This window comes from Mytilus californianus, unplaced genomic scaffold, assembly GCF_021869535.1.
Source record: "Mytilus californianus isolate M0D057914Y unplaced genomic scaffold, xbMytCali1.0.p SCAF_2, whole genome shotgun sequence".
NCBI lineage: Eukaryota > Metazoa > Mollusca > Bivalvia > Mytilida > Mytilidae > Mytilus > Mytilus californianus.
In genome coordinates, this window is record NW_026262668.1 from 95,300,758 (window position 1) to 95,326,361 (window position 25,604).

General features: G+C 32.4%; 1 protein-coding gene across 1 annotated transcript in view; it reads left to right on the top strand.

The window, feature by feature from the left end:
- Positions 1–25,604, top strand: part of LOC127730436 (NADH-ubiquinone oxidoreductase 75 kDa subunit, mitochondrial-like) — a 28,920-nt gene that overhangs the window by 1,604 nt on the left and 1,712 nt on the right. Inside the window, exons 2-19 of the mRNA XM_052238855.1 lie at positions 4,215–4,281; positions 4,618–4,706; positions 6,283–6,390; positions 8,441–8,517; positions 9,055–9,136; positions 10,222–10,286; positions 10,960–11,037; positions 12,905–13,090; positions 14,625–14,724; positions 15,058–15,207; positions 15,994–16,139; positions 17,916–18,044; positions 18,910–18,976; positions 19,357–19,419; positions 19,949–20,110; positions 22,104–22,257; positions 23,709–23,884; positions 24,943–25,077. Of these exons, the coding sequence (XP_052094815.1) occupies positions 4,221–4,281; positions 4,618–4,706; positions 6,283–6,390; positions 8,441–8,517; positions 9,055–9,136; positions 10,222–10,286; positions 10,960–11,037; positions 12,905–13,090; positions 14,625–14,724; positions 15,058–15,207; positions 15,994–16,139; positions 17,916–18,044; positions 18,910–18,976; positions 19,357–19,419; positions 19,949–20,110; positions 22,104–22,257; positions 23,709–23,884; positions 24,943–25,077 (2,028 nt within the window). The 5' untranslated portion in view covers positions 4,215–4,220. The remainder of the gene's footprint in view (positions 1–4,214; positions 4,282–4,617; positions 4,707–6,282; positions 6,391–8,440; positions 8,518–9,054; positions 9,137–10,221; positions 10,287–10,959; positions 11,038–12,904; positions 13,091–14,624; positions 14,725–15,057; positions 15,208–15,993; positions 16,140–17,915; positions 18,045–18,909; positions 18,977–19,356; positions 19,420–19,948; positions 20,111–22,103; positions 22,258–23,708; positions 23,885–24,942; positions 25,078–25,604) is intronic.

Sequence of the window (25,604 nt, forward strand, 5' to 3'; positions counted from 1 at the left end):
TTAACCACCATGTGGTGTTATTTGATATTGTTACAAATTATAGCAGCCGAATATGACGTCACGCGGACATGAGCAGCATACCGGAAGTGAATGTAGAATTAAGTCGAAAACGTAAGACGGTCGAAAACACAATACGAGACGATATACCAAATTAAATACACCATAACGCTATTTATCCACAATTGCTGGACATCTCAGAGGTTCCCATCAAATTTTGACGTCACAAAAGAAAATGTCTGATGCCACAAAGGAAAAGTGATTGTTGTATGTCATCAATAATCCTTTTTCGCTATTTTGGAATCTGCAACAATTGACCTGAGAATCTGCAACAATTGACCCGAGAATCTGCGACGCTTGAACCTTGGATGTCATTCATCAATCACTTTTCGTTTGTGGCGTCAGACATTTTCTATTGTGATGTCAAAATTTTACGGGAACCTTTATGATGTCCAGTAATGGCGGACTAATAGCGATAAGGTGTATAGTTCAAGTGTTGCAAATTCTCGGCTCAAGTGTCATAGATCCCCAAATAGCGATAAGGTCTGTAGTCTATCACTAATGATATAAATATCATTGTATTTCTAATATAATTGATCTACCTGTCAGGGCAGCTATCGGTGAAAGGGTAAAGGCAGAAAACATATATCTTGACACGCATTTTGATACAATATATTTACTTGCTCAGTTCCTTTGGTGTGGAGGTGTGAAAATGAAGAGAAAATAGGCCACTTCACGGTTATTGCTGCCATATTGAATAGGGGCAGAATTTTGGATGGAGGTGGAAAAAGTAAGAAAGTACAGGAAAACCTATGCATGTTTCTGTGCAACTGTTCTGTTAAAATGATGTTGTCCCATGTTTTTCAAAGCATTTTCTCCCAACATTATGAAATCTGCCCACTATTCAATATGGCTGCAATAACTATGAAATAGCCTATTCTCAATTTAGAAAATTTTCTATCTCCGCTTTTATATATTTATATTTGAAATGTTTAATATAAACTTACTTCCTAATTGTCCTGACCTCAAGGAAGACTGGGGAATAGAAACATAGTCACTTTTGGTCTTTATACCATCAGGCAGTAAAACCCTTTTCAAACTGAGACATCTACTTTGGTTGTGTGGGATGTATATATATGCAGCCATGTCAGGTCAGAATGGGGAGGTCTAATTAAATGTCAGGTGTAGAGAGATTGCCACACTTTATACATTTAAAGATCCCCTCAATTCTTTATGGGTTTGTAGGTGGCCTGTTGCAAGGCTAAATTTCTGCCCCTATCCAATATGCCTTCATTTTCCAGTGGCAATAAACATTTCCCATCTTTCATCCCAGTCAATTTATATTACAGGACCTACCTATTGTATTCTGAGATTGTTTATTTGTTCTCATCTCAAACATGCATGAAATATTTGTCACTGGACGTAAAGTAACAGAAATCAATCAAAATTTTCCCATAGACATTAATCGACTGCTATTGTGATACCAAAATCCAAATGATTTGTCTCTCGTTTTGATAATAATCGACATCTTAAATCCTATACCCCACAATTTATAAATTTCTGAAAAACTTTTTAGCATGTTTTGAAATTTTTACTCTTTTTATTCAGGAAAAACAACAAATCAGCCCAAATCTATTTATCAAAGAATTTGATTAGACCTAGCCTGTAATCATGACTAGTGCAGTTGGTAGGATTTTGTAAAATGTTGTTTGTACTTTTACCCACAGATCTAAAAGAAAAATGATGATGATAATAAATGACTGTTTTACGCTCAGTGGCAAATTAAATGAATATTTAGGATGAGAACATGGTAATGTGATATAAGTATATACCAGGATTTTCTCGCTGTGTTGAAGACCCAGTGGTGGCCTTCAGCTGTTTTCTGCTCTTTGGTCAGGTTGTTGTCTCTTTGACACATAATTCCCCATTTCCATTCTCAATTTTATAACCCTGCTTTGTACTAAACCGACACAGATTTTTGACCTACTAGTTCACAAGGAAACAGTACTCAGGAAAACATGTTACCCATCCCTGGCACTTTATTCCGACCACAAGCCATCCAGTCTGCTCTTCTATATGCAGGGTCCGTAGGGGAGAAACAGCAGATACAGATTTTCAAGTCTTTGGTTTTACCCGTCCGGGGTTTGAACACATGTCCTCCAGCATGCTTCCACATAACGGCAGAGGCTGTCAAATTAAAAATGAAATTGGAATCAGTTTTGTTAACCATGTGTACCATTTTATTTGTTACTACCTTAATTGATCTTACTATCAATAAAAAAGAATTTGAAATATTTTGAAGGTTTGTTTTGCTGACATCCCCTGAAAAATTTCTGGATCTTCCCCTGATGATGTAGTGCGGGATTTCCTCGCTGCGTTGTAGACCCATTGGTGGCCTTCGGCTGTTGTCTGCTCTTTGGTCGGGTTGTTGTCTCTTTGATATATTCCCCATTTCCATTCTCAATTTTATTGACATTATAAAAATATTCAGTTTTACATAATATGAGGCAGGTGCTACCTTGAGTGATGAGCTCCTGAAAGTTATTGTTGCATGTTTGTTTTACTTATACATGTTATAAATCATCATACTATTTCCATGATTTCAAATGGTATCTGAGGAGAATACGATTTTCTACAAATCAGATTATCAAATACTGATAGTCTCATTTGTAGAAACTCGTATCCTCATCAGAGTCTATGTTGTTTTAGAAATAATCCTGAAAAGAATGAAAACTTTTCTCCATTCTCACAGTAGAAGGCGTGATAGGAAGTTTATTCCCGCCATGTTGTTGAAGAATTATTTTAGAATTGTGGTATAAGGACAACAAGGACTTTTCCTTTGTGCCTTGAGGCGTCAAACAATTTCTCATGTGACATCGAAACTTTATCATGTTTATGGGAATGTTAGTGATGTCCAGTAATGATGAACAAATAATTATAATTAACAAGGTGTTTTGTCCCAAATGGAAATTCTGCAATTTATTCTCCCTTCTGGAGCATATGAATAATTTCAATAGAGTTTTCCACAATTTCCAGGTTATGTCTTCATATTATTTTAATTGATAAGTTATTTGTTGAAAAAATGAATACCTGAAAACAACAAAGATGGACATGACAGGATTTTGATATGAGGCAGGTGCTATCTGCTGAGCCATCAAAGCTGTCAAATTTTGGGAAAATTTGAATGGGAAAAGATGGCTTATGACTAGTTACTTACAATATAGATCAGATGTTATTTCTACTTTTTTATGTTGACCATTGTGTGCTTTACATTATGGAACAATTATATAGATATACACAATGTATTATATTGATTTGATTAATGTGATGGAATTCTGCACTTGAATTACAACAGTCAATGACCATGACAGTAGCTTAGATTTCATTTTGCACTTTATTATGCAAAAATATGCAAATGGACCAATGATTCTAAAAGGAAACTAGTTCTATTAGATGTGTACAGTCTTAAAATTCCTGTTAATTATATACTTTTGACTTTTCGTTTACATTTGGAATTTGTATTCAAAAGGAATCCATTGAATTAATAATTTTAAATCAGTGAACGATAGACATGATAGATAGATACAAGTACATGACTGCAAACAGATTTAGAAATATGGATGTCACTAAATGTCTCCAGATCAGGACACATCATTAAAGTTGAAGACCTGAAAAAATATGAAAGGAATCCACAGAAATCAATATACATTTATCACTGAAAAATAATCCAAGTAGTTGCTCTGAGTGACTGCTCATCTGTCATTTATCTCTGCATTTGCATACATGTACATTGTCTCATTTTTTAATATTTTTTTTTTTAATTTTAAGAATAATAAGCACTTTTAGTTTAGGTGAAATAAGTAAGTGCATTCTTAAATTTGTTAGCTATATAGTGGAATTTTAGTTTAAGATGTCATATGGTTATTTATTCCTTGATTGTTTAGTAAAAGAATGAGAATCTGAAATTGTCTTTGTTGCATTGAAGTTGTCTGTGTGCTTGTTGATAGGCTGATCTTGTTTTGGACTGGTTTTTAGTGAGTATATTTTGTAACAGTATGCTTATTTCATTGTGTAAAACATTGTGTAACATCTGAAGTCTGTTTTTTACACAATAAATAGTGCAGCTACTTATTCAAGTCAAAAAGAACAGTACAGGCTTCAAAAATTTTGTTGTTTTCTAAATGTTCTCTTTGATACTAAATTATTTTTTTTGGCAGGTAAACATGTTGAGGCTCTGGCCCCTTAGTAGGGTCTTGGTGACTAGAACATCTGGGGCCATTTTTGGTATGTATTTCATGTTTTGTATTTAAACATCAAAGAATGAGAAGAAATAGGCCTAATATATACATGTGAAAGCCTGGTGCACAATTTACTTTAACGACTAGGACTATTAATTGCATACTGTGGATGCATGTATTGTGTTAAAAACAGAAAAAAGGAGGTAGAAAGAGCAATTTTAAATCTTCTGAATTAAAGAATATTAGCATTATTTCACTTATGATTAGGGGTATATGTCAATGTGAAAGCAACAAAAATACACAAAAACACAAAATGCTCGATATTTTATCTTTTATGATTGTTAATTTTTTTTAAGGACACATTTATTATTTTTAATTTTAGCACGTACTAACACAACAGCTCAAGATAAAGTAGAAGTGTTTGTTGATGATAAACAAGTATTTGTGCCTCCAGGAACTACAGTATTGCAGGTTTGTTTATCGTTATAATGTGACCATTGACTAATACTTGTAATGTTGAACTTTTTTTATCTGAATACAAAATATTGATAATGATTAGGCATGTTATTTAGGATACAATAAAAAATGATGAATTTAGAATTAAATGTAGGAAGTGGCATTCTCTTATGATTGTGGTCTGTTATTCATTTCCCACATGAAGATGTATTTCTAGTATCACGCTGAATGGTGTGGGATATGAATAAGTGATACAAAAAATGTGTTAATTTTGTTGGCCTATAAGCAATTGAAATGTAAATTTGCATTGAAAATGATGACTTTCAAAGGACTACTTTTTCCCATAAATTATGGTTTCTTCAATAATATATAAAACATATGTTTAACCTGAAAATATTCTTTTTGTCAAATTTGATTCCCTTCTGACGCGTACAAAAATCTTGAAAATGTCTGATAATAATGTGTGAATGTTTAGGTGCTATAGACAGGTACAATGTGTCACGGAATTTCCATTTTTACCAAAGAGAATTAGGTTTAATTTCTGTAATATTCAAGTTGATATCAAGTTATATCAAATTCTCACTCATAATAAAACCTATAATTATCATTTCTCAACTTTTCCCTTGTTAATCTAATACATACCCTTCACCCTTTATACATAGATAGTAACACAATTATTTGACTGATATTTTTTTTATATCGCAACTTAAATCTTCCCATAGATTGCTTTTACACATAATTTGTTGACTACATGTACCATTTAACATCAAGTTGGATTCAATGACATCCAGAAGCTGCTATAAAATGAACTTTGTACTAAAAAAAAACAATGTAGAGAAAATGAAATGTTTTCAAATTTGCAGATTTTCACTAGAAAACACACCTTTTTTCCAAATTTAATCATGTTAATTAAAAAAAAAAATCTGTTGAAAGCATTTTTAATCTTAAAAAAAAAAATTTAATTTAAATTCAAAACATTAAAAATATGTCTTAATGCCTAATAATAAGATATAAATTTATTCAGTATATCCCTAACAATGTAAACCCTGTTTTGACAATATATTATCTAGCGTCATTAATTGAGTACAAAGAGACCTCCCAGATTTATTTATTTACTTTTTTTTATACTTTACTGTGAAACAGAGTGAAAACTAGATGTTTGAGAATCGGTTTTATTACCTAATCATTACACACTATTCAAGCAAAAGTAGGTGTATATAGTATTTGGTATGTTCAAACTTGCTGATCACAACTTAACCTAAATCATTGAATACATTTTCATAAGAATTTAAAATGGATGTTCAATAAATAATTGCATTATGCACCTATTATACTATTAATCAAATTTGTGTTTGTTTTTTTTTGTACAAAAATAAGGACTTTGACATATTTATAAGGAAGGATATGTGTCTTTTTATATTTTTTTGGTGAACAAATCACATTAAAAAAACCTGACTCGATATCATGTTCTTCTATGCTAATTTTGCACTTAGTAAAAGATGTTTTAACTTTTAATTCTTGCTGTTAAAAATGTTTGTATGTATAGTTGATACACATTTCCTGATGAATTTTCTGTACTTTTGTTATGCAGGCTTGTGCAGAAGCAGGAGTAGAGATTCCTCGGTTTTGTTATCATGACAGATTGTCAATAGCTGGTAACTGCAGAATGTGTCTGGTAGAAGTAGAAAAGTCAGCTAAGGTAAGAACCTTTCTGTATATTATGTTTTATTGGTTGTATACGTAAAAATGAGTTATGTAGTTGACACAAATATTTACTTGGTGCTTAGTGTCCGATCTAAGCATTACAAAGAGTTTTGTGAAACATGATCCTGAGCCTATTTATTTTAAAGTATTGGAATTAAAAAAAATATAATACTTATAGCTCCAATAATATGAATGCAGGCAGTATTTTTTCAAACAAGAGTTAAACTTGGTAATGTTATTTTTATCACTGATTCCTAGTCAATGGTCATAGTAAGGTAGTTTTCTAAGATTATAGTAGATCACCTATACAGAAGGCATTTGAAAATCGCCAAAGATCATGTGAAAAACGTAAAGCTGCAATGAATTTACTGGTATGTCATACAGGTCTATTATGACTCACCACTTGCCACTTTTGTTTCTTCAATAAATAAAACTGGCAGAAAGAAAGTTAGTATATATAGAGGTTGTATTAAATGACAACCAAACAAATAACCATTCAAACATAAATGTAGTGATTAAAATACAGATTAACAAATGTATTTTAATCTTGTTAACAGTCCTTCCACTGAGGTTGACCACTAAATATACACTAACTTACAGATGTACACAAAATTGAAAAAAACAGACATTACAAGCTAGCTCTGTAGTTATTTTTCTTGATAAATTTCAACCGTTGGTATCGGTGTGTAAGGTACTAAATAAGTATGTTTATACATATCCAAAAGTATTTTGATATGACATTGGTTTAGAATCATAAGAAAACATAATTTTACATGACTGTAAGCAGAAAGGTGGTATTTTAGATATTTGTACATGAGCATGTCTGAGATAACTAAATCCAGAATGCAGGAAGTATTTATGTATTTCCTATTTTAATAGTATGCATTTATTTCTTTTATTACAAGAAAAGTCACCCAATAGATGTAGTTAGAAGGGTTGGGTCAGTAAATCTTTATTGATGGTTTATTTTTGTGCAGTATATATGTAGGACTCAAATCTATGGCGGGTTCCAAATCTATGGCAGATTCCTAATCTATGGCAAATATGACGTTGCAAACGCCAAACAAATCAAATCTATGGCAGATTTAGGAATTACGTAATTTTCCGGGAAAAAGAGTAACACAAAACTTCACAATAAAATAACGCCATGTAAGTTGTCGCCGACAGTAAAGTTGTTGGCTCTCCAAACTTTCCTGAAGTCCTGTGTTTAAAATACGCAGGAAAACACTTTCTGCTTTCCCTTTAGAACAATTTGCCGATGGTTTAAATGAAGATGTGATCTTTTATCCATAGGAGGGACACCAATTATTGTACCGTCCGAATCCCGCGATCAAGAAAGGCACAGCTGTTTTAGTAATGGATATTTTGGGAATGGAGATATAGTAAATATTTTAGCGTCTACGGCTGGCAAAGTATTTAAAGTGAGAAAATGAAATTACAGGATACCACCTTGACTTAAATCGTCACCAGTTAAAAAAGATTGATTAACGCTGAAACAAATATTATGTGAAAAGTCAAACTGTTTAAATTGGGGTTTTTTTTTTATAAAAAACTGCTTTCTTGTTTGTTTAGAGACTTCCATTTTTCTAGTTGTTTTAATTAATGGATTAAACAGGTACTATGCACAGATTAGGAAATGCTTCCGGGGAAGATAATTTTAACCCCGATTTCTGTATTATGGTATATCACTTCTGCACTTTTTTTATGGTTGACATCACGATTTGATTGACCATTATGGAATTTTTATTTCACAAATGTTTATAGACATGCTCCCGTTGTCGTACATTTCAACTTATTTAAGACAAGTCAGTGATTGTATATGTACTGCCTTGCTCTACATTGCACAAAATCTGCCATAGATTTGGAAACAACAAAAATCCGCCATAGATTTGGAAATTACAAAACTTGCCATGGATTAGGATTTTAAAAAATCTGCCATAGATTGGGGATGTCATGACGTCATATTTACCATAGATTAGGAATCTGCCATAGATCTGGAACCCACCATAGATTTGAGTCCTACATATATATTTTTCATTCTTCAGCCTGTTGCCTCATGTGCTATGCCTGTGATGAAAGGAATGAGAGTCAAAACAGATTCTCCTGCTACAAGAAAGGCTAGGTAAATTTGGATTTTGGTTAATTTTTTGTAAATTTGATAATCATTACTCTTTGATAATACTTTAAATCAATAAGATATTATTTTAAAAAAAGTGTTTTTATTTTTGAAAAAAATATTTACAAATTGAATGTGGATTGCCATGTTTGGCATCAGTACAGAATGCTTATTCACTTGAAGTTCTTGAAAAGCAGTTAGAAAATAAATGTAATAATATAAAGTAAAAATAAATGTCTTTCAGATGCTGATTCAGTCATGGCTTTTTTCCTTAAAATGACAAGAAAAGAACATATAATTTTCCTTGTCTTTATGATTTGTATGATTTTTGCTTCAATTTGCATTTGAAAACAACACATTTTTAGTCCCTGTGTTTAATTGACATCTCCTTTAAACAAAATTACCAGAGATGCCACAAAAATAGTCTTCTGCTAAAAAGTGATTTATGATTATTAGCTATAAGTAAGTAGTGTGGTAGCACTTTTAATAGTAGGACTGTTTTAGTTTATCATTGAAAGTGTAAATATAATTTTGTTGCTGCAGGGAAGGTGTTATGGAGTTTTTACTAATGAATCATCCACTGGATTGTCCCATCTGTGATCAGGGTGGAGAATGTGATCTACAGGTAATCAAACTTATGACAACTTTTTAGGCTACATTTTTGCAAATAATGCTGGTGCTTTTGGACTTGAAATCATCTTGGAAATAAAAATATTTGTTATTTCCTATCATCAGTAATGGAAAAGAAAGGTAATGGTGTATTAAATCATTACATGAACTTAACAAGACAAAATGCAAAAGAACAGTGGTTTCATTGCTGTTGTTTCATCTCAAAGTTACAGTTTAGATCCTGAAAAGACATGAGACAAGAGAAGTACTGATATGATTATATATTATGAGGAAACTTGAAAATTTGCAAATTCAGAAGGCATGCACAAAGAAAAAATACAATCTAAAAACTGTCAGAGCATAAATTCAAAGAGTTAAAACACAGATTTTTGCACAAAATGGTACGACTGAAGTCCAAAGTATAGCTGACAGTTTGCCAAAGTATTCTACTTACCTTTTTATGCCCCTGCTGTAGCGGATGGGGCATTAAGTGGTACCTTTGTGCGTACCCAAACTCGTATGCCCCATCGTAGCGGGGGGGGGGGGGGGGGGGGGGGGGGCATTAAGTGTTACCTTTGTCCTATACAAAATGCTTATAATCACAATATAATCTTAACTACAAGAATCCTGCATTTGTATGTGGAAGTTGACTCATTCATATTTACAAGCAGGGGCTATTTAAAATCTACATTTAGATACTTTTTTATCTTTTAAGTTTTTGTCATAAAGTTTTAAAAAAATAATTTTATGCTGAGAAGTTGCTAAGTTGCTAAATGGCAAAAGATGTCATTGCTGATAGCACATGGTGTAAGGCCCTGCAGTGTACTTCTTTACAAAGTAATCATAAGATTTTCTTATTTATTTACAAAATGTTTATCATAAAATTTGTTTAGAAGTTTGTGCCTTATAAAAATGAATTAAGTATGAACAGATAAAAGACCTGAAATACCCAGAAAAATACTCAAAAATCATCTCAGAAAACTGTTCAAAAGAAATTAACTTCAGAGAATAGGGTTAGTTAGGAACTGTAGAAAATTCATTTTGATCTAGAAATACTCTCATGGAAATGAGTTAATCTTACTTTAAAATATCTTTTGACAGGATCAGTCAATGGCATTTGGAAGTGACAGAAGTAGATTTACAGACATTGAATTCAGTGGCAAAAGGTATAGATTGTGCAGTATGCTGAAGATATCTCTACAAAATTCAATTGTGTCTTGTACTATGCAAATGCCTTTATACCTGCCAGAAAGTCATTCTGTAAAACATCAATTAGCTATCTAAAATAATGGGGAAAAAAAGAATTGTCCTAAAAATTAAATGCCCCATGACTAGGTCCCTTGTATGGCAGTATAAAGTTCCACACATCAACAATGTGGACTGTTACAGATATCATCCCCAGCAAATGATGTTACAATGTTATGTTGGAATTGATTTCCATATCACACATAGCTTTTTGATGTCATAATTTATAATTTACTTATTTGTGTTTTTTACTTGATATTGTATAGTATTGGGAAAGTACAAATGTCAAACATTAGTATGATAAAGTACAGAATCTAAAGTTAACTCTTCAATTGATATAAAGGTGATTACGAGGTTAGCTGAATATCGTGATATGTTATTGTTGCATACCTACTTGACTGGACTTTGAGCAAGCAAAAATCCATATAGTTGTCCTTTAATATTCAATTCTTGAGATAATATGCAATTTATATTTGTGCAATAGTCAAATAGTATGATTCATTTCACTCTTAACTGAAAATTCAGTAATGTAATACTTAATGATTAGAAGTATACATACCTCACTTTCATAAATAATTTGATGCTATTTTACAGGGCAGTGGAAGACAAGAATGTTGGTCCATTAGTTAAAACAATAATGACAAGATGTATTCACTGTACTAGATGTATAAGGTAATGATGATTTAGAAATGGTATCTGTCTGGGTTAATACAGATTTAGAAATGGTATCTGTCTGGGTTAATACAGATTTAGAATTTGGTATCTGTCTGGGTTAATACAGATTCAGAAATGGTATCTGTCTGGGTTAATCCAGGTTTAGAAATGGTATCTGTCTGGGTTAATACAGATTTGATATTGGTATCTGTCTGGGTTAGTACAGATTTAGAAATGGTATCTGTCTGGGTTAATACAGATTTAGAAATAATATCTGTCTGGGTTAATACAGATTTAGAAATGGTCTCTGTCTGGGTTAATACAGGTTTAGAAATGGTATCTGTCTGGGTTAATACAGATTAAGAAATAATATCTGTCTGGGTTAATACAGATTTAGAAATAATATCTGTCTGGGTTAATACAGATTTAGTAATAATATCTGTCTGGGTTTATACAGATTTAGAAATGGTATCTGTCTGGGTTAATACAGATTTAGAAATGGTACCTGTCTGGGTTAATACAGATTTAGAAATGGTATCTGTCTGGGTTAATACAGGTTTAGAAATGGTATCTGTCTGGGTTAATACAGATTTAGAAATGGTATCTGTCTGGGTTAATACAGATTCAGAAATGGTATCTGTCTGGGTTAATACAGATTTAGAAATGGTATCTGTCTGGGTTAATACAGATTTGATATTGGTATCTGTCTGGGTTAGTACAGATTTAGAAATGGTATCTGTCTGGGTTAATACAGATTTAGAAATAATATCTGTCTGGGTTAATACAGATTTAGAAATGGTCTCTGTCTGGGTTAATACAGGTTTAGAAATGGTATCTGTCTGGGTTAATACAGATTAAGAAATAATATCTGTCTGGGTTAATACAGATTTAGAAATAATATCTGTCTGGGTTAATACAGATTTAGAAATGGTCTCTGTCTGGGTTAATACAGGTTTAGAAATGGTATCTGTCTGGGTTAATACAGATTAAGAAATAATATCTGTCTGGGTTAATACAGATTTAGAAATAATATCTGTCTGGGTTAATACAGATTTAGTAATAATATCTGTCTGGGTTTATACAGATTTAGAAATGGTATCTGTCTGGGTTAATACAGATTTAGAAATGGTACCTGTCTGGGTTAATACAGATTTAGAAATGGTATCTGTCTGTGTTAATACAGGTTTAGAAATGGTATCTGTCTGGGTTAATACAGATTTAGAAATGGTATCTGTCTGGGTTAATACAGATTTAGTAATAATATCTGTCTGGGTTTATACAGATTTAGAAATGGTATCTGTCTGGGTTAATACAGATTTAGAAATGGTACCTGTATGGGTTAATACAGATTTAGAAATGGTATCTGTCTGGGTTAATACAGGTTTAGAAATGGTATCTGTCTGGGTTAATACAGATTTAGAAATAATATCTGTCTGGGTTAATACAGATTTAGAAATGGTGTCTGTCTGGGTTAATACAGATTTAGAAATGGTATCTGTCTGGGTTAATACAGATTTAGAATTGGTATCTGTCTGGGTTAATACAGATTTATAAATGGTATCTGTATGGGTAAATACAGATTTAGAGTGTAATAGTTGCCAGTATTTATGGTCTGCTTTTCGATACATCACTGCTTCAGTAGCCTAAAAAGTATCTTCACCTTGAAAACAGTAAGTCTTCAGCTTAGATCCTGTTTAAGGGCAAATCAAAGAACTGTTTCCTCATTCATTTAAAAAAAATCAATAGATAAAATAATATGAATACTAATTTTTATTAGACCATCACAGCAACTTTAAAATTTTAAATTGATTATTTCCTGAGCATACTGCATTTAAAAAGAAAAAACTTATTAGTTGTAAAACATTATATATATGTATATACACAGATTTGCTAGTGAAGTTGCTGGTGTAGAAGATTTAGGTACTACAGGGAGAGGCGGAGACATGCAAGTTGGTACATATGTAGAGAAAATGATCAAGTCAGAATTATCTGGAAATGTTATTGATCTGTGTCCAGTAGGAGCTTTGACATCAAAGCCATATGCTTTTACAGCAAGACCTTGGGAGACTAGGTAATTTAAAAGTCTTAGTTTAGAGTATAGAAGTATTTTCCCCTTTTTCTGTTTTTGATCTCCTTTGCAGAAGACAGACACTCTACAAAACATGTAACACAAAAGTTAAGATTGAAAAATACAAGTCCCACCAAAATATTCATTAATAAGTTAAAAAAAAAAGAGGATAAGAGGACAGGAGTGTACCTATGAGAAATGGAACATATTCTTGGTCATCTGTGAGACTGATATTCTGTGCAATATTTTAAATGTTTTGATAGGAGAGTAGTAATATGTTATCTTGTGGGCAATCAGAAATCACAAATAAAAAAAGAGAGACAAGACCATGATCAAATGTTACAAAAGACAAAGATGAACAACAATCTACACAAAGCTTAACATTTAGTAAATGAACCCCCACACAAAATTCTTTAAAAACAAATCAGTTCCTGTTTCTACGTCTAGCATCCATTGGGTTTCTTCTGGTAGAATCCAATGATAAGTCAAGGCTATACAAAATAAGATAGCATTGTGACTTAAGACAAAAATAGAATGACTACATGAAAGACACAAACATTCATAAAAAATATCCAATCGTGATAGCAACTTCAAAATTAAAAAGTGATTTAATTGTGTGAGTTCAAACATTATATTTAAGGAAGTGTTGTGATCTACCACAAGGAGGATTAAACATGTTTTTTTTTGTCTCGCCTTGACGGAGTCAAAAAAGCGAGACATATGTATGCTGTTTCCGGCGTCCTTGGCCATGACGGCTGCAGCGGCGTCAACAATGTATTAGTTTGTGATTAGGTCTAGTTCATGGTGAACCACTAGTGGTAGGTCAATGATATTTGGTATGCAGTTGTATTAGCATTGGCACATCTCATTACCATGGAGATTATTTGGCCCTCCCCCTCAGTCAAGGTCTGTTAAGTCATTGATATTTGGTATGCAAATTTATTGGCATTTGCAAGTATCGTTTCCATGGAGATTATATAGCCCCACCCCTGATCATGATTCATTGACTTTGAAACTTTTACATAGTTTACAAGTTAATGTTTGTGTTTAGGTTCGTTTAAAGGGAACGACTTATAATAAGTCAATGGTATTTGGTATGCAGTTGTATTAGCATTGGCACATCTCATTCCATGGAGATTGTTTAGCCATGTACCTTCAGTCATGGTTCATCGACTTTGAATATTTGCATTACTTACATGTTAAAGTATTGCAATTTTAATTTCAATATTTGCATTATAAAAATTACAAAAAGGCGAGACATATCTCTGTGATAACAGTTTATTTTAATAATCCTTACAACAGGGAAAGACTGTCATTTCAATTTTTCAAGATCTTTTCCAAATTATTAAATAACGAGACATAATATACAAACATCAGCAGTAAACAGTATTTATTTGATTTTATTACTTCATGGTATAAACAGAAACTCACAGTTTAATGAATAACACAAGTCAGTTATAAAGTATATGAAAGATAGTGTGATACATCTATTAGGGAATCATAATACTGCCTACAGGTCTAACATTGTCATTAACAGGAAAACAGAAAGTATAGATGTAATGGATGCTTTAGGTAGTAACATTGTAGTCAGTACAAGAACAAACGAAGTCATGAGAATTCTACCTAGAATGAATGAGGTAAATAAACTGTTACCATCCTTGTACTGTTAACTGTTGATTTCATGTCTTGTATTTTTTTTAAAGAAAATAAAAATAGTGATGTGGCCTTTTACAAATTGCAATATCATTGTCTTTTATATCTGATGGGTTTAAGAAGTTATTTTATGTCAGAATTAAAAGAATAACACAAAACAAACAAATGTTGTTTTCTCACTTTGTCAAGAGGTAAAGAAATTTGATTTTACCCAAATATAATTTTATGAGATAATGGTTTTAAGTAAACTACAAAGAACAGTTTGTGAGATTGTAGTCAAAACAATATAATATCTTTATAAATTTTCTTTATTTTAGGATATCAATGAAGAATGGATTTCAGACAAAACCAGATTTGCATATGATGGTTTAAAGAGACAAAGACTGACTACGCCTTTTGTCAGAGATAGTACTGGTGTTCTTAAACAAGCAGACTGGGAATCAGCTTTTGTAGCAGCTGCTGAAAAGGTTATTATAATGAACAATCTGGGGGTCCTGATTTCACCTTTTTTTAGTCCCCTACCGACGAAGTCGAAGGGGACTTTAGGTTTGCACTCTGTCCGTCTGTCTGTCTGTCTGTCCATCCGTCAGTCAGGCAAATCAGTTTTCCACACTTTTTTTCTTTTGAGCTTGAAGATATTGATTTGATATTTGGTATATGTTTTCATCATGACAAGTTACAGATCGATTTTTGTTCCGTTCTGATGATTTTGTCAAGAGTTATGGTCCATGGACTTAGTAAATTCACTCAAATATTCAGTTTTCCGCACTTTTTTTCTTTGTGCTTGAAGATATTGATTTGATAATTGGTATATAGTGTTATCATGACAAGTTACAGATCAAGTTCGAATTTTGTTCTGATCTGATGATTTTGTGCAGAGTTATGGTCCTTGGACTTAGAAAATTCACCCAAATAATCAGTTTTCACCGTTTTTTTGGTCATGCTTGAAGATATTAATTTGATAATTGGTATAACGTTTTATAATGACAAGTTACAGATCATGTTCTAGTTTTGTTCTGGTCTGATGATTTTGTGCAGAGTTATGGTTCTTGGACTTGGAAAATTCACTCAAATAATCAGTTTCCACACCTTTTTTTATCATGCTTGAAGATATTGACTTGATATCTGTTATATAGTTTACACCATGACAAGTTATAGATCAAGTTAGCATTTTGTTACAGTATAATGAAATTTTAACCAGTTCAACAATTAGCATTGATCTTTATTAAATAGTTTTGTATATGATTTTACAGTTAGGAACAACTAAAGGTGATGAGATTGCAGCAGTTGTTGGTGGTTTTGTAGATGCTGAATCTTTAGTTTGCCTCAAAGATTTCCTGAACAAGCTGGGAAGTGAAGGACTATGCACAGAGGAGATCTTCCCAATGGATGGGGCAGGGTAAGTACTGAGTCATTAATCTATTAGATATCAGTGAGTTATTGAATATATGTATTCAGAAGTTCATCCATATAAATGCTCAAAGTAGATATAGGGTTTTAAAGGACAAGATTTTTTGGAGCAAAATATGACCGTGTATTTCAACTTATCATAAAATATGAAAAAAGGCAAGTACTGTGTTCTTAAATGGATCTATTTCATAGCCTTAATGTTAGGTAAAACAAATCTCTTCATTGTAGTTTACCATCGGCGCCAAAGTCAGCACATTTTGGAGATATTGTAAAAATACCTAAAATTTGGCAATTTTCATACTTAAAAGCTGTGGAAAAACCCTGCTAGCAACCTTAGATGTAACCAAAAGGTGTCAAGGTTGATATTGAATCCCTAGACACAAATATCTTTTGGATCAGAGATAGTGTCCAAAGTATAGTATTCTAAAAACTCATAAATACATTTTTTTAAACATTGGACCAAAACTGCATGTTTATTATATGGTGCCAAACAGAAGTTAAATGAGAGTCAACATATATTTTATTAATAGTTAAATTATAATTATTTCTATTTGAAATTGTAGTATTTTGGCCTGATTAAAAAAACATTAATATCTCAGGCCCAATTTTAGCCCTTCATGAACCTACTTTTTGGTCCGTAGATCTCAATGAGCTAGACATTCGTAGTCTGCATTCAGCATAAGATCCCAAAGATGTACAAGATCAGTGTATGATCCAAATTATAGGGAAACAAGATTTGTAGTTCTTGAATAAAGATGTATTTTTAAGAAATTAGGCTGCCCAAAAAAGTTATAAAATTAAACCAGACTTATCTATGGGTGCTTTCATAAAAGCTTAACAAAATGCAAAGAAAATAACAGTTGTACTGATGCACCTTGTTAATAATGACATCATTACAATTACAAACATTAGACTTGTTTAAGATTCGACAATTAAGTAATGGAGAGCAGAACACAATTTATTCTGAATGCAGTGTTTCTATCCTTAAAGTAAACCATGCATAAACATTTATCAAATGGTCTGTTAATTGAATTTCCTATAGTTATGCATGGTCAACATTTTGTGCCAACACAAAAGAAAACCTAAGAAATTCAAAATTATTACCATCAGTTTCAACTATTTACAAAACATTAAATCACATAGAAAGTACATGTTTGATGAAACATTTAAGAGATTGAAAAAATTATTGATCTTCCACGAATAATGGTATGTACAATTTGATTTTACAAACTTCCAAATTACAAAATTCTATTGAACCAGTTGAACATGAGAATGGGTTTGGTTAGTTTGATCTATCCCCATTAATAGGTTAATAAATAAGAACTATATAGATCAAAGAATATTTGTTATTTTTTATATTAATTAAGGAATGACTGTAATATTATTCTGTCTATGAAGAAATAACATAAAAAATGTGGTGCACACTGAATAACCCACGTAGCGGGTTATTTTAAAGTGTGCACCACATTTTTTATGTTATTTCGAATAGACAGAAAAAATATTACAGTCATTTCTTATAATTTAATTCTAAATTCCATTTTAAACCGAAGTAAACCATGAAAAAACGTTAATGACGTCACGGTCACATGACAAAATTATGTCTATGAGCTGATAAACAAAACAATGTCAGCCAATCAGAAGACGTGTTACATCCAAAATTAAATTATTACCAAATAAAACCTCCCGCTTGTGCTAATATAAATTAACAGATTGGTGAAACATTAATTGTGCAGTGCCATTTTTGAAATATATCTTTAATTTTCAGAACTGATTTAAGATCTAATTATTTGCTGAATACAACAATATCTGGTGTGGAAGAAGCTGATTTGATATTGCTGGTTGGTACAAATCCCAGATTTGAAGCTCCATTGTTTAATGCTAGAATGAGAAAAAGGTTAGTTTTGTTTTCAATGAGCATATTAAAAATAATTAAAAACAAAAAGTCCAGAGAACACCTAATATTTTGATAATTATTTTTCAAAAGAGCTTTTAAACATATATGCAAAAAACAATTCAACTACAACAGTAACTTTCAAATATTAAGAAATTGTGTCAGAAGATATCATAATCTCAGTCTTTTCACAGAAAGGTGGAAAGATCAAAAGGAAAGAAAATCTCAAATATTCCCTTTGTATTGTGTAATTGCTTAGAACATTTATAAGAAACATTGTAAATTAAGAGGCTATGAAAAAAAGTGTATTTCCTTTACTACTCATTCTTTCATGGGTGTCATGATGACATTTTGGTTTTGCTCAGAATGGATTCCAATAAAATTCTTCAAAATAAATCCTGATGAAACTCATCAAAGTTTTCTGATAATGTAAACAAATAATTTGATCAATACTTAAGGATGTACTTGGGTGAAATTAAAAAAATCTAGAATTTAAAATTGTTACTATTAGTCAGAAGAGCATTAGTTAAGGAACAAAATAAGCTAAAAATATTGATAGGTTATGAAGCTCCTTTTCGAGATATTTAATTTTTTAAAAATGTTGGGGAAAGGGTGACTCAGACTTTTACCTTATATTTGCATTGGTATTATTTGGGTCTCAAATCGGAAGAAAAGAAATCTAGAATCTGCTTAAATTTTGGTAAATGACATTTTATGAGCTATTGAAGTCTTATGTGAAAAGAAAAATGGGTGTTATGGAGTAAAATATTTTACCCTGTATCGTAGGAAAAAAACCCAAGGAGTCCGAACATCTGACAAAAAAATGTTATTAATAAATATGATTTAATGTTGTATTTATTTTTTATAGCTGGATTCATAATGACTTAGAAGTGGCCATGGTTGGACCCCAGGTTGACCTTACTTTTGAACATGAGGTTTGTGTCTTGATTTTGTAAGGAAACACTGTAATTTTACTTTCAAGGTCAGATTTTGAAAAAAAAACCTATTTCCTTAACTCTGAATATTTTTAAATAGGAAAACAGTCTTTGGGGGCAAACTTGAATATACAATGAAGAGCTGGTAAAAATTTGATTTCACAATGCCTAGGATATTTCAGTCAATAGGTTTAAAGGTTTATTCATCTATTGACAATCCGATATATAATTGTACAGAAATTTTTGTATTTGTTTAGTCGAATTAACCTTTTTATTTGACAACTTTTATGTTATTAACATTTACTCTCTCTAAATGTTAAGCAAATTATGTTACTTCAGCTAGAACAAAGAAGTGATTTTTATATAATTTGCTATTTCAGAATCTTGGTGACAGTACTCAAGTATTACAGGAAATAGCCAGTGGTACACATCCATTCAGTAAGGTAAAGTGATGAAATAGTATGAAAGAAAGAGCATAAACATAGACTTGATCTCTTATTATTGGTAAAAAGTAAAATATGGATGTGCTACTTTGATGCACAGTCCCATTTCTGTTTATTATAACATTATTATTACACATAAACCAAGTATTTGGTTCCCACTTTATGTTTGAAGTTTACTGTGAACCTTACTTAGGACAATTTGTTTTCCAATAAACCAGGAATTTCAAATGTTGTCAGTCTAATTAGTTATAACACTTCTCCATTGAGCCCCTCACAATCCACTAACAATATATCACACAAAATTCTACATAAGACAACATTTCTGGATTATCAAGTAAAAACTTAAAAAATTTGATTTGAAAGTATTTATTTTTGACATGCTTTTGCAGTACGTCAGCTTATACCATATAGTTGGACCAGAGAATGCAAAAGAACTGCTGATAATATTAATACAATTGCAATTTTTAATTCATTTTTTTCTGTTTATATGCTTTAACCTCAAGTTCATTATAAAGAACATCAATTTTAGAAACTGAACAGTGCAAAGAACCCAATGGTAGTTGTTGGCAGCTCTATACTACAGAGAGAGGACGGCAGTGCCATTCACAGTGCTATTGTAGAAGTTGCACAGAATGCACGTAACAACAGTGGGTGTGCTGATGGCTGGAAAGTCTTAAATGTATTACATAGGGTAAGGCACAACAAGAGTGGGTGTGGTGAGGGCTGGAAAGTCTTAAATGTATTTCATGGGTAAGGAATAACAAGAGTGGGTGTGGTGAGGGCTGGAAAGTCTTAAATGTATTACATAGGGTAAGGCACAACAAGAGTGGGTGTGGTGAGGGCTGGAAAGTCTTAAATGTATTTCATGGGTAAGGAATAACAACAGTGGGTGTGGTGAGGGCTGGAAAGTCTTAAATGTATTACATAGGGTAAGGAATAACAAGAGTGGGTGTGCTGAGGGCTGGAAAGTCTTAAATGTATTACATAGGGTAAGAAATATCAAGAGTGGGTGTGCTGAGGGCTGGAAAATCTTAAATGTATTACATAGGGTAAGGAATAACAAGAGTGGGTGTGCTGAGGGCTGGAAAGTTTTAAATGTATTTCATGGGTAAGGAATAACAAGAGTGGGTGTGGTGAGGGCTGGAAAGTTTTAAATGTATTTCATGGGTAAGGAATAACAAGAGTGGGTGTGGTGAGGGCTGGAAAGTCTTAAATGTATTAAATAGGGTAAGGAACAACAAGAGTGGGTGTGGTAAGGGCTGGAAAGTCTTAAATGTATTACATAGGGTAAGGAATAACAAGAGTGGGTGTGGTGAGGGCTGGAAAGTCTTAAATATATTACATAGGGTAAGGAATAACAAGTGTGGGTGTGGTGAGGGCTGGAAAGTCTTAAATGTATTACATAGAGTAAGGAATAACAAGAGTGGGTGTGGTGAGTGCTGGAAAGTCTTAAATGTATTACACAGGGTAAGGAACAACAAGAGTGGGTGTGGTGAGGGCTGGAAAGTCTTAAATGTATTTCATGGGTAAGGAATAACAAGAGTGGGTGTGGTGAGGGCTGGAAAGTCTTAAATGTGTTACATAGGGTAAGGAATAGCAAGAGTGGGTGTGCTGAGGGCTGGAAAGTCTTAAATGTATTACATAGGGTAAGAAATAACAAGAGTGGGTGTGCTGAGGGCTGGAAAATCTTAAATGTATTACATAGGGTAAGGAATAACAAGAGTGGGTGTGCTGAGGGCTGGAAAGTTTTAAATGTATTTCATGGGTACGGTATAACAAGAGTGGGTGTGGTGAGGGCTGGAAAGTCTTAAATGTATTACATAGGGTAAGGAATAACAAGAGTGGGTGTGGTGAGGGCTGGAAAGTCTTAAATGTATTACATAGGGTAAGGAATAACAAGAGTGGGTGTGGTGAGGGCTGGAAAGTCTTAAATGTATTACATAGGGTAAGGAATAACAAGAGTGGGTGTGGTGAGGGCTGGAAAGTCTTAAATGTATTACATAGGGTAAGGAATAACAAGAGTGGGTGTGGTGAGGGCTGGAAAGTCTTAAATGTATTACATAGGGTAAGGAATAACAAGATTGGGTGTGGTGAGGGCTGGAAAGTCTTAAATGTATTTCATAGGGTAAGGAATAACAAATATTTACCTAAATATTATATCACAAAATGTTATTTTTTAATTCACTAGTGATATAGGCTCTTGTGTTTACCCCTGCCATGAAAAATAATTTTTTTTCTACTTATATATTTAAATATCTATTTGATATTTTAGATGTAATGTATTACTTGACAAAGATTACATTTAGTGTGGCTTGATCAAACTTTCTTGCAGTATCTTTGAGATTTATATATTATTGTTATGCTTGTACTGGTGTTTTTGTTGTCTATTATACTGGTATTATAGAGTTTAAAGCTTTTTCTGAAATGATTTTATTGTACATTCTTATTTGCACCTTTTGATTTACTGATTAAGAATAAATTTGGTGATAAAGGCAGATCTTTGAAAGTGTCTGTTGAACTTATTCTCAAATTTTCAAGACTTATCGACTAAGGCAATTTAAAACATGGCATTTGTATAAACAATTTGTTGTTTAAGATTATATAATAATATCTAGATTTATTTATTTTCTTCATGTCTTTTGGTTGCTGTCTCAGTCATTTATCACACATTTGTACATTTGAAGGTTGCCAGTCAGGTAGCAGCATTAGATATAGGATACAAGGCAGGTGTAGATTTTATTAAACAGAATCATCCAAAAGTCTTGTACTTGCTAGGAGCTGACAATGGAGCCATAACCAGAGACGATATACCAAAAGACTGTTTTGTTATATACCAAGGTTAATATTTTCGGGTTTAACTCAACTAGTATAATATTGGTTTACAAGGTTTGCTTTAAACTTCCTGCCAAGAGATGTTAACTTTTTCAATCAATCAAAATTGAAAACATGACACTTCTGCTTTTTTTAAGTGATGGAAATTGATAGAAAAGTTTATTTTTATGGAATAAGAGGTTTAGGAACAAAATTTGTTATAGAAAGAATGTGAAATATTTAAGTCATTGTAGCATACAAATTTTTCCCTAGATGCCCCTTCTTGCACTAGCGTACAAATTTTCCCCTAGATGCCCCTTCTTGCACAGATATGTTTTGAATCAATATCAATAAGTGACCACCTAGTTGAATGTTTTTACCTTTACATTTTTTGGTAGGATAGTAGGTCATAGTACAAATTTCTGTCGAAAATATGATTTTATTAAATTTCTCTAGTACCAATGTACATAATGTTGTTATGTGTTGGCGCTTAAAGAATCTGTCAGATACCTATCTCCTGTTTTCCCATACTGAAAAGTACAAATTTGCTAATGCTTAAAACAACAACATGTGCAATCTTGTTTGATATGAAAGTTGAATAACAACCAAAGCACAAATATATCCAGTGTAAATAAATCAGCATGATAATTTTTATTATGAATAAAAGGTATAAAGAAGTGTCATTCCATCATTGCTATGGAAGCTATCATTATTAAATACTTCACTTTTGTGGGGGCCTTTTTTTGGTATAAGAGTAATGATATTGGTTGACAACTGTAACTATAATTAAACATGGCTATTACTGTCACTTAAAAAAAACCTTTGGCAAAAAAGAACATAAAAAAAAAATAATAATTGTAAAGTGTCAGTATCTTATTAGGGAATGCAAAACTACCTTGCCTAACAAACCTGAGCTATATTTCCAATAAAGAATGAATTTGAAATTACACTAAAATTATCCTCTGAAACCAAATTGACCAAATGGAAGCCTATGCAATTTAGTCATTACCTGTTACTTTGAAAATTGAACAAGTATGATAAGGTTTGATGATTTTTATGATATCTAAAAAATTTGGCATCATGAACCATTTTGGACAGAAAAGAAAAATTATGGTGCGAAACGCTGCCCATATCTAATATTTTTGTGGGGCCTCGGTGGCCGAGTGGTCTAAGTAGTCGAACTACTGTATCACTAGCCAGTCAACACTGAGGTTGTGAGTTCGAATCCCGCAAGGGGCAGGTGCACTCGACTCCAATTTTAATTGACTAGGATTGTCAGTTTCCATTCCGAAGGTCGGTGGTTTTCTCCGGGCACTCTGGCTTCCTACACCTATAAAAACTGACCGCCACGAAATAGCACAATAGTGTTGAAAGTGTCGTTAAACACCTATCAATCAATCAATCAATAATATTTTTGTTTAGCTTCCATCACGTAAGAGTACTGAATAGGTTTAAGAATCGGAAAGTCTACTTTCTAGGTCACCATGGAGACAAGGGAGCTGCTATGGCTGATGTTATACTTCCTGGTGCAGCATATACAGAAAAAGAAGGAACATATGTTAATACTGAGGGCAGAGCACAAGAAGCACGACTTGCTGTTTCACCTCCAGGTCTAGCAAGGTCAGACTGGAAAATCATTAGAGCTTTATCAGAGGTAAATACCAATATAAATATATTTCTTATTAATTTAAGGATTATAATTTTAAATGCTCTAAACAAAGTACAGTTTGTTTAAACTCATCAAAGATACCAGGCTTGTAACTTAGTATGTCAGATATCCATTTTGTCTTCAAAAGATTCATCAGAAGAAGTTAGATGTTGGAAGGCCAAACCAGTTACTAAGTTCAAGAGCATTAAATACCAAAAAGAGTGCTCAATCTAATCTAGGCCATCTATGCCTGGGGTAAAAAGCCTTAATGTATTGAAAGAAATTAAAGTTTTAAGAACAGCAAATTAACATAAAATTGCAAAATCAATGAATTTTATGCTGACACAAAGCTATAGGAATTTTTATAACCCCCTGTCCGAAACAAGTTCAAAACACATTCATCCTTGGAACTAGGCAACTGAACTTCCTGAAATTTAGTATCAATCTGCACTTGGGCATGCTTAACCGTGTGATGGGTTTTCGCGCGCATTGCTAATGAACTTCCAATTAACCAAATGCCTATCTATTCATACACATTATGGCCATATATGAAATTTTTCATTGCATTTCTCAGGAACTGCAAATCAGATCTTACAGAAATTTGTTTAAAGCTCCATGTGAGCATGCTTTACTGTATGATGGGTTTTCACATCCATCACTATCACAAATAATGGCAGTGTATGAAATTTTCACCTCATTTTTCTCAGAAACTAAGAATCAGAGATTCTTCAAATTTGGTATCAAGGTTCATGCTCTACCTTGTGATGCATTTGACCATCCATAGCTCATCAACTTCCTATTTAAGGAAAACTTATCGCAGGGATATTATTAGTGTGCAATGGCTCGCAGTACATCTTATTAGATTTGAAGTGCAAATCCCTTTAGATAATGTTAAGCAGCCATTAACATTTTATAGCCATCAATCTATGTAAATCAAAAGAGAATAAACAAGGAAAAAGGTAAAAATCTCACAACTTTACTATTAAATTGAAGCTTATATTAAATATGCAGAATTCATGTTCTTTATTGGGTGTTTTATAATGAATGTGGAATTTTATTTTCAGGTTATTGGAGTAACACTTCCTTATGATAAATTAGAAGAAATTAGATCGAGACTAACAGAGGTCTCACCCAATTTAACACAATATGAAAAGGTTGAAGAGGCTAATTATTTCAACCAAGCACAACAACTTGCAAATGTAAGTTAATAATTAAAGTTTACAGAAAAGAATTTGGCAGGAAATTTTTCATAATCATATTAATTTCTCAGTTAAATTTATCAAAAATTTCAAGATGTACAGAAGCTTTCATGTACATAGTTTGCATCATAGCTATGAAAAGAATAGGTAAAAAGCTGATTTTCTTGATTGAGGGCAGAAAGGGTTCATAAATTGGTACGAGTCAAATTCACAGAAGAAATTCCATCTGAAACAGAATTGCCTTTGAACCATTGGACTTGTTTTATTTGTCTAAAAAATCATTTTACAGTTCAGTTTTGTGCAGCATTTAGAAATAGAAGTACTTTCATCATAATATGTGTTTCTTTAATTATACTAATATCTTTAGAATTTTTTTTTATGTCTATTCATTTAAAAAAAATATATCAGTTTGAAAGAGAAAACAGGAGTTATGACCCTTGATTGCTTTTACAACGACACTCATAAATGCAAGAAAAACCAGTTTGCTGACATCTTGAAAGCCTCTTATTCTTTACACTGATACATAT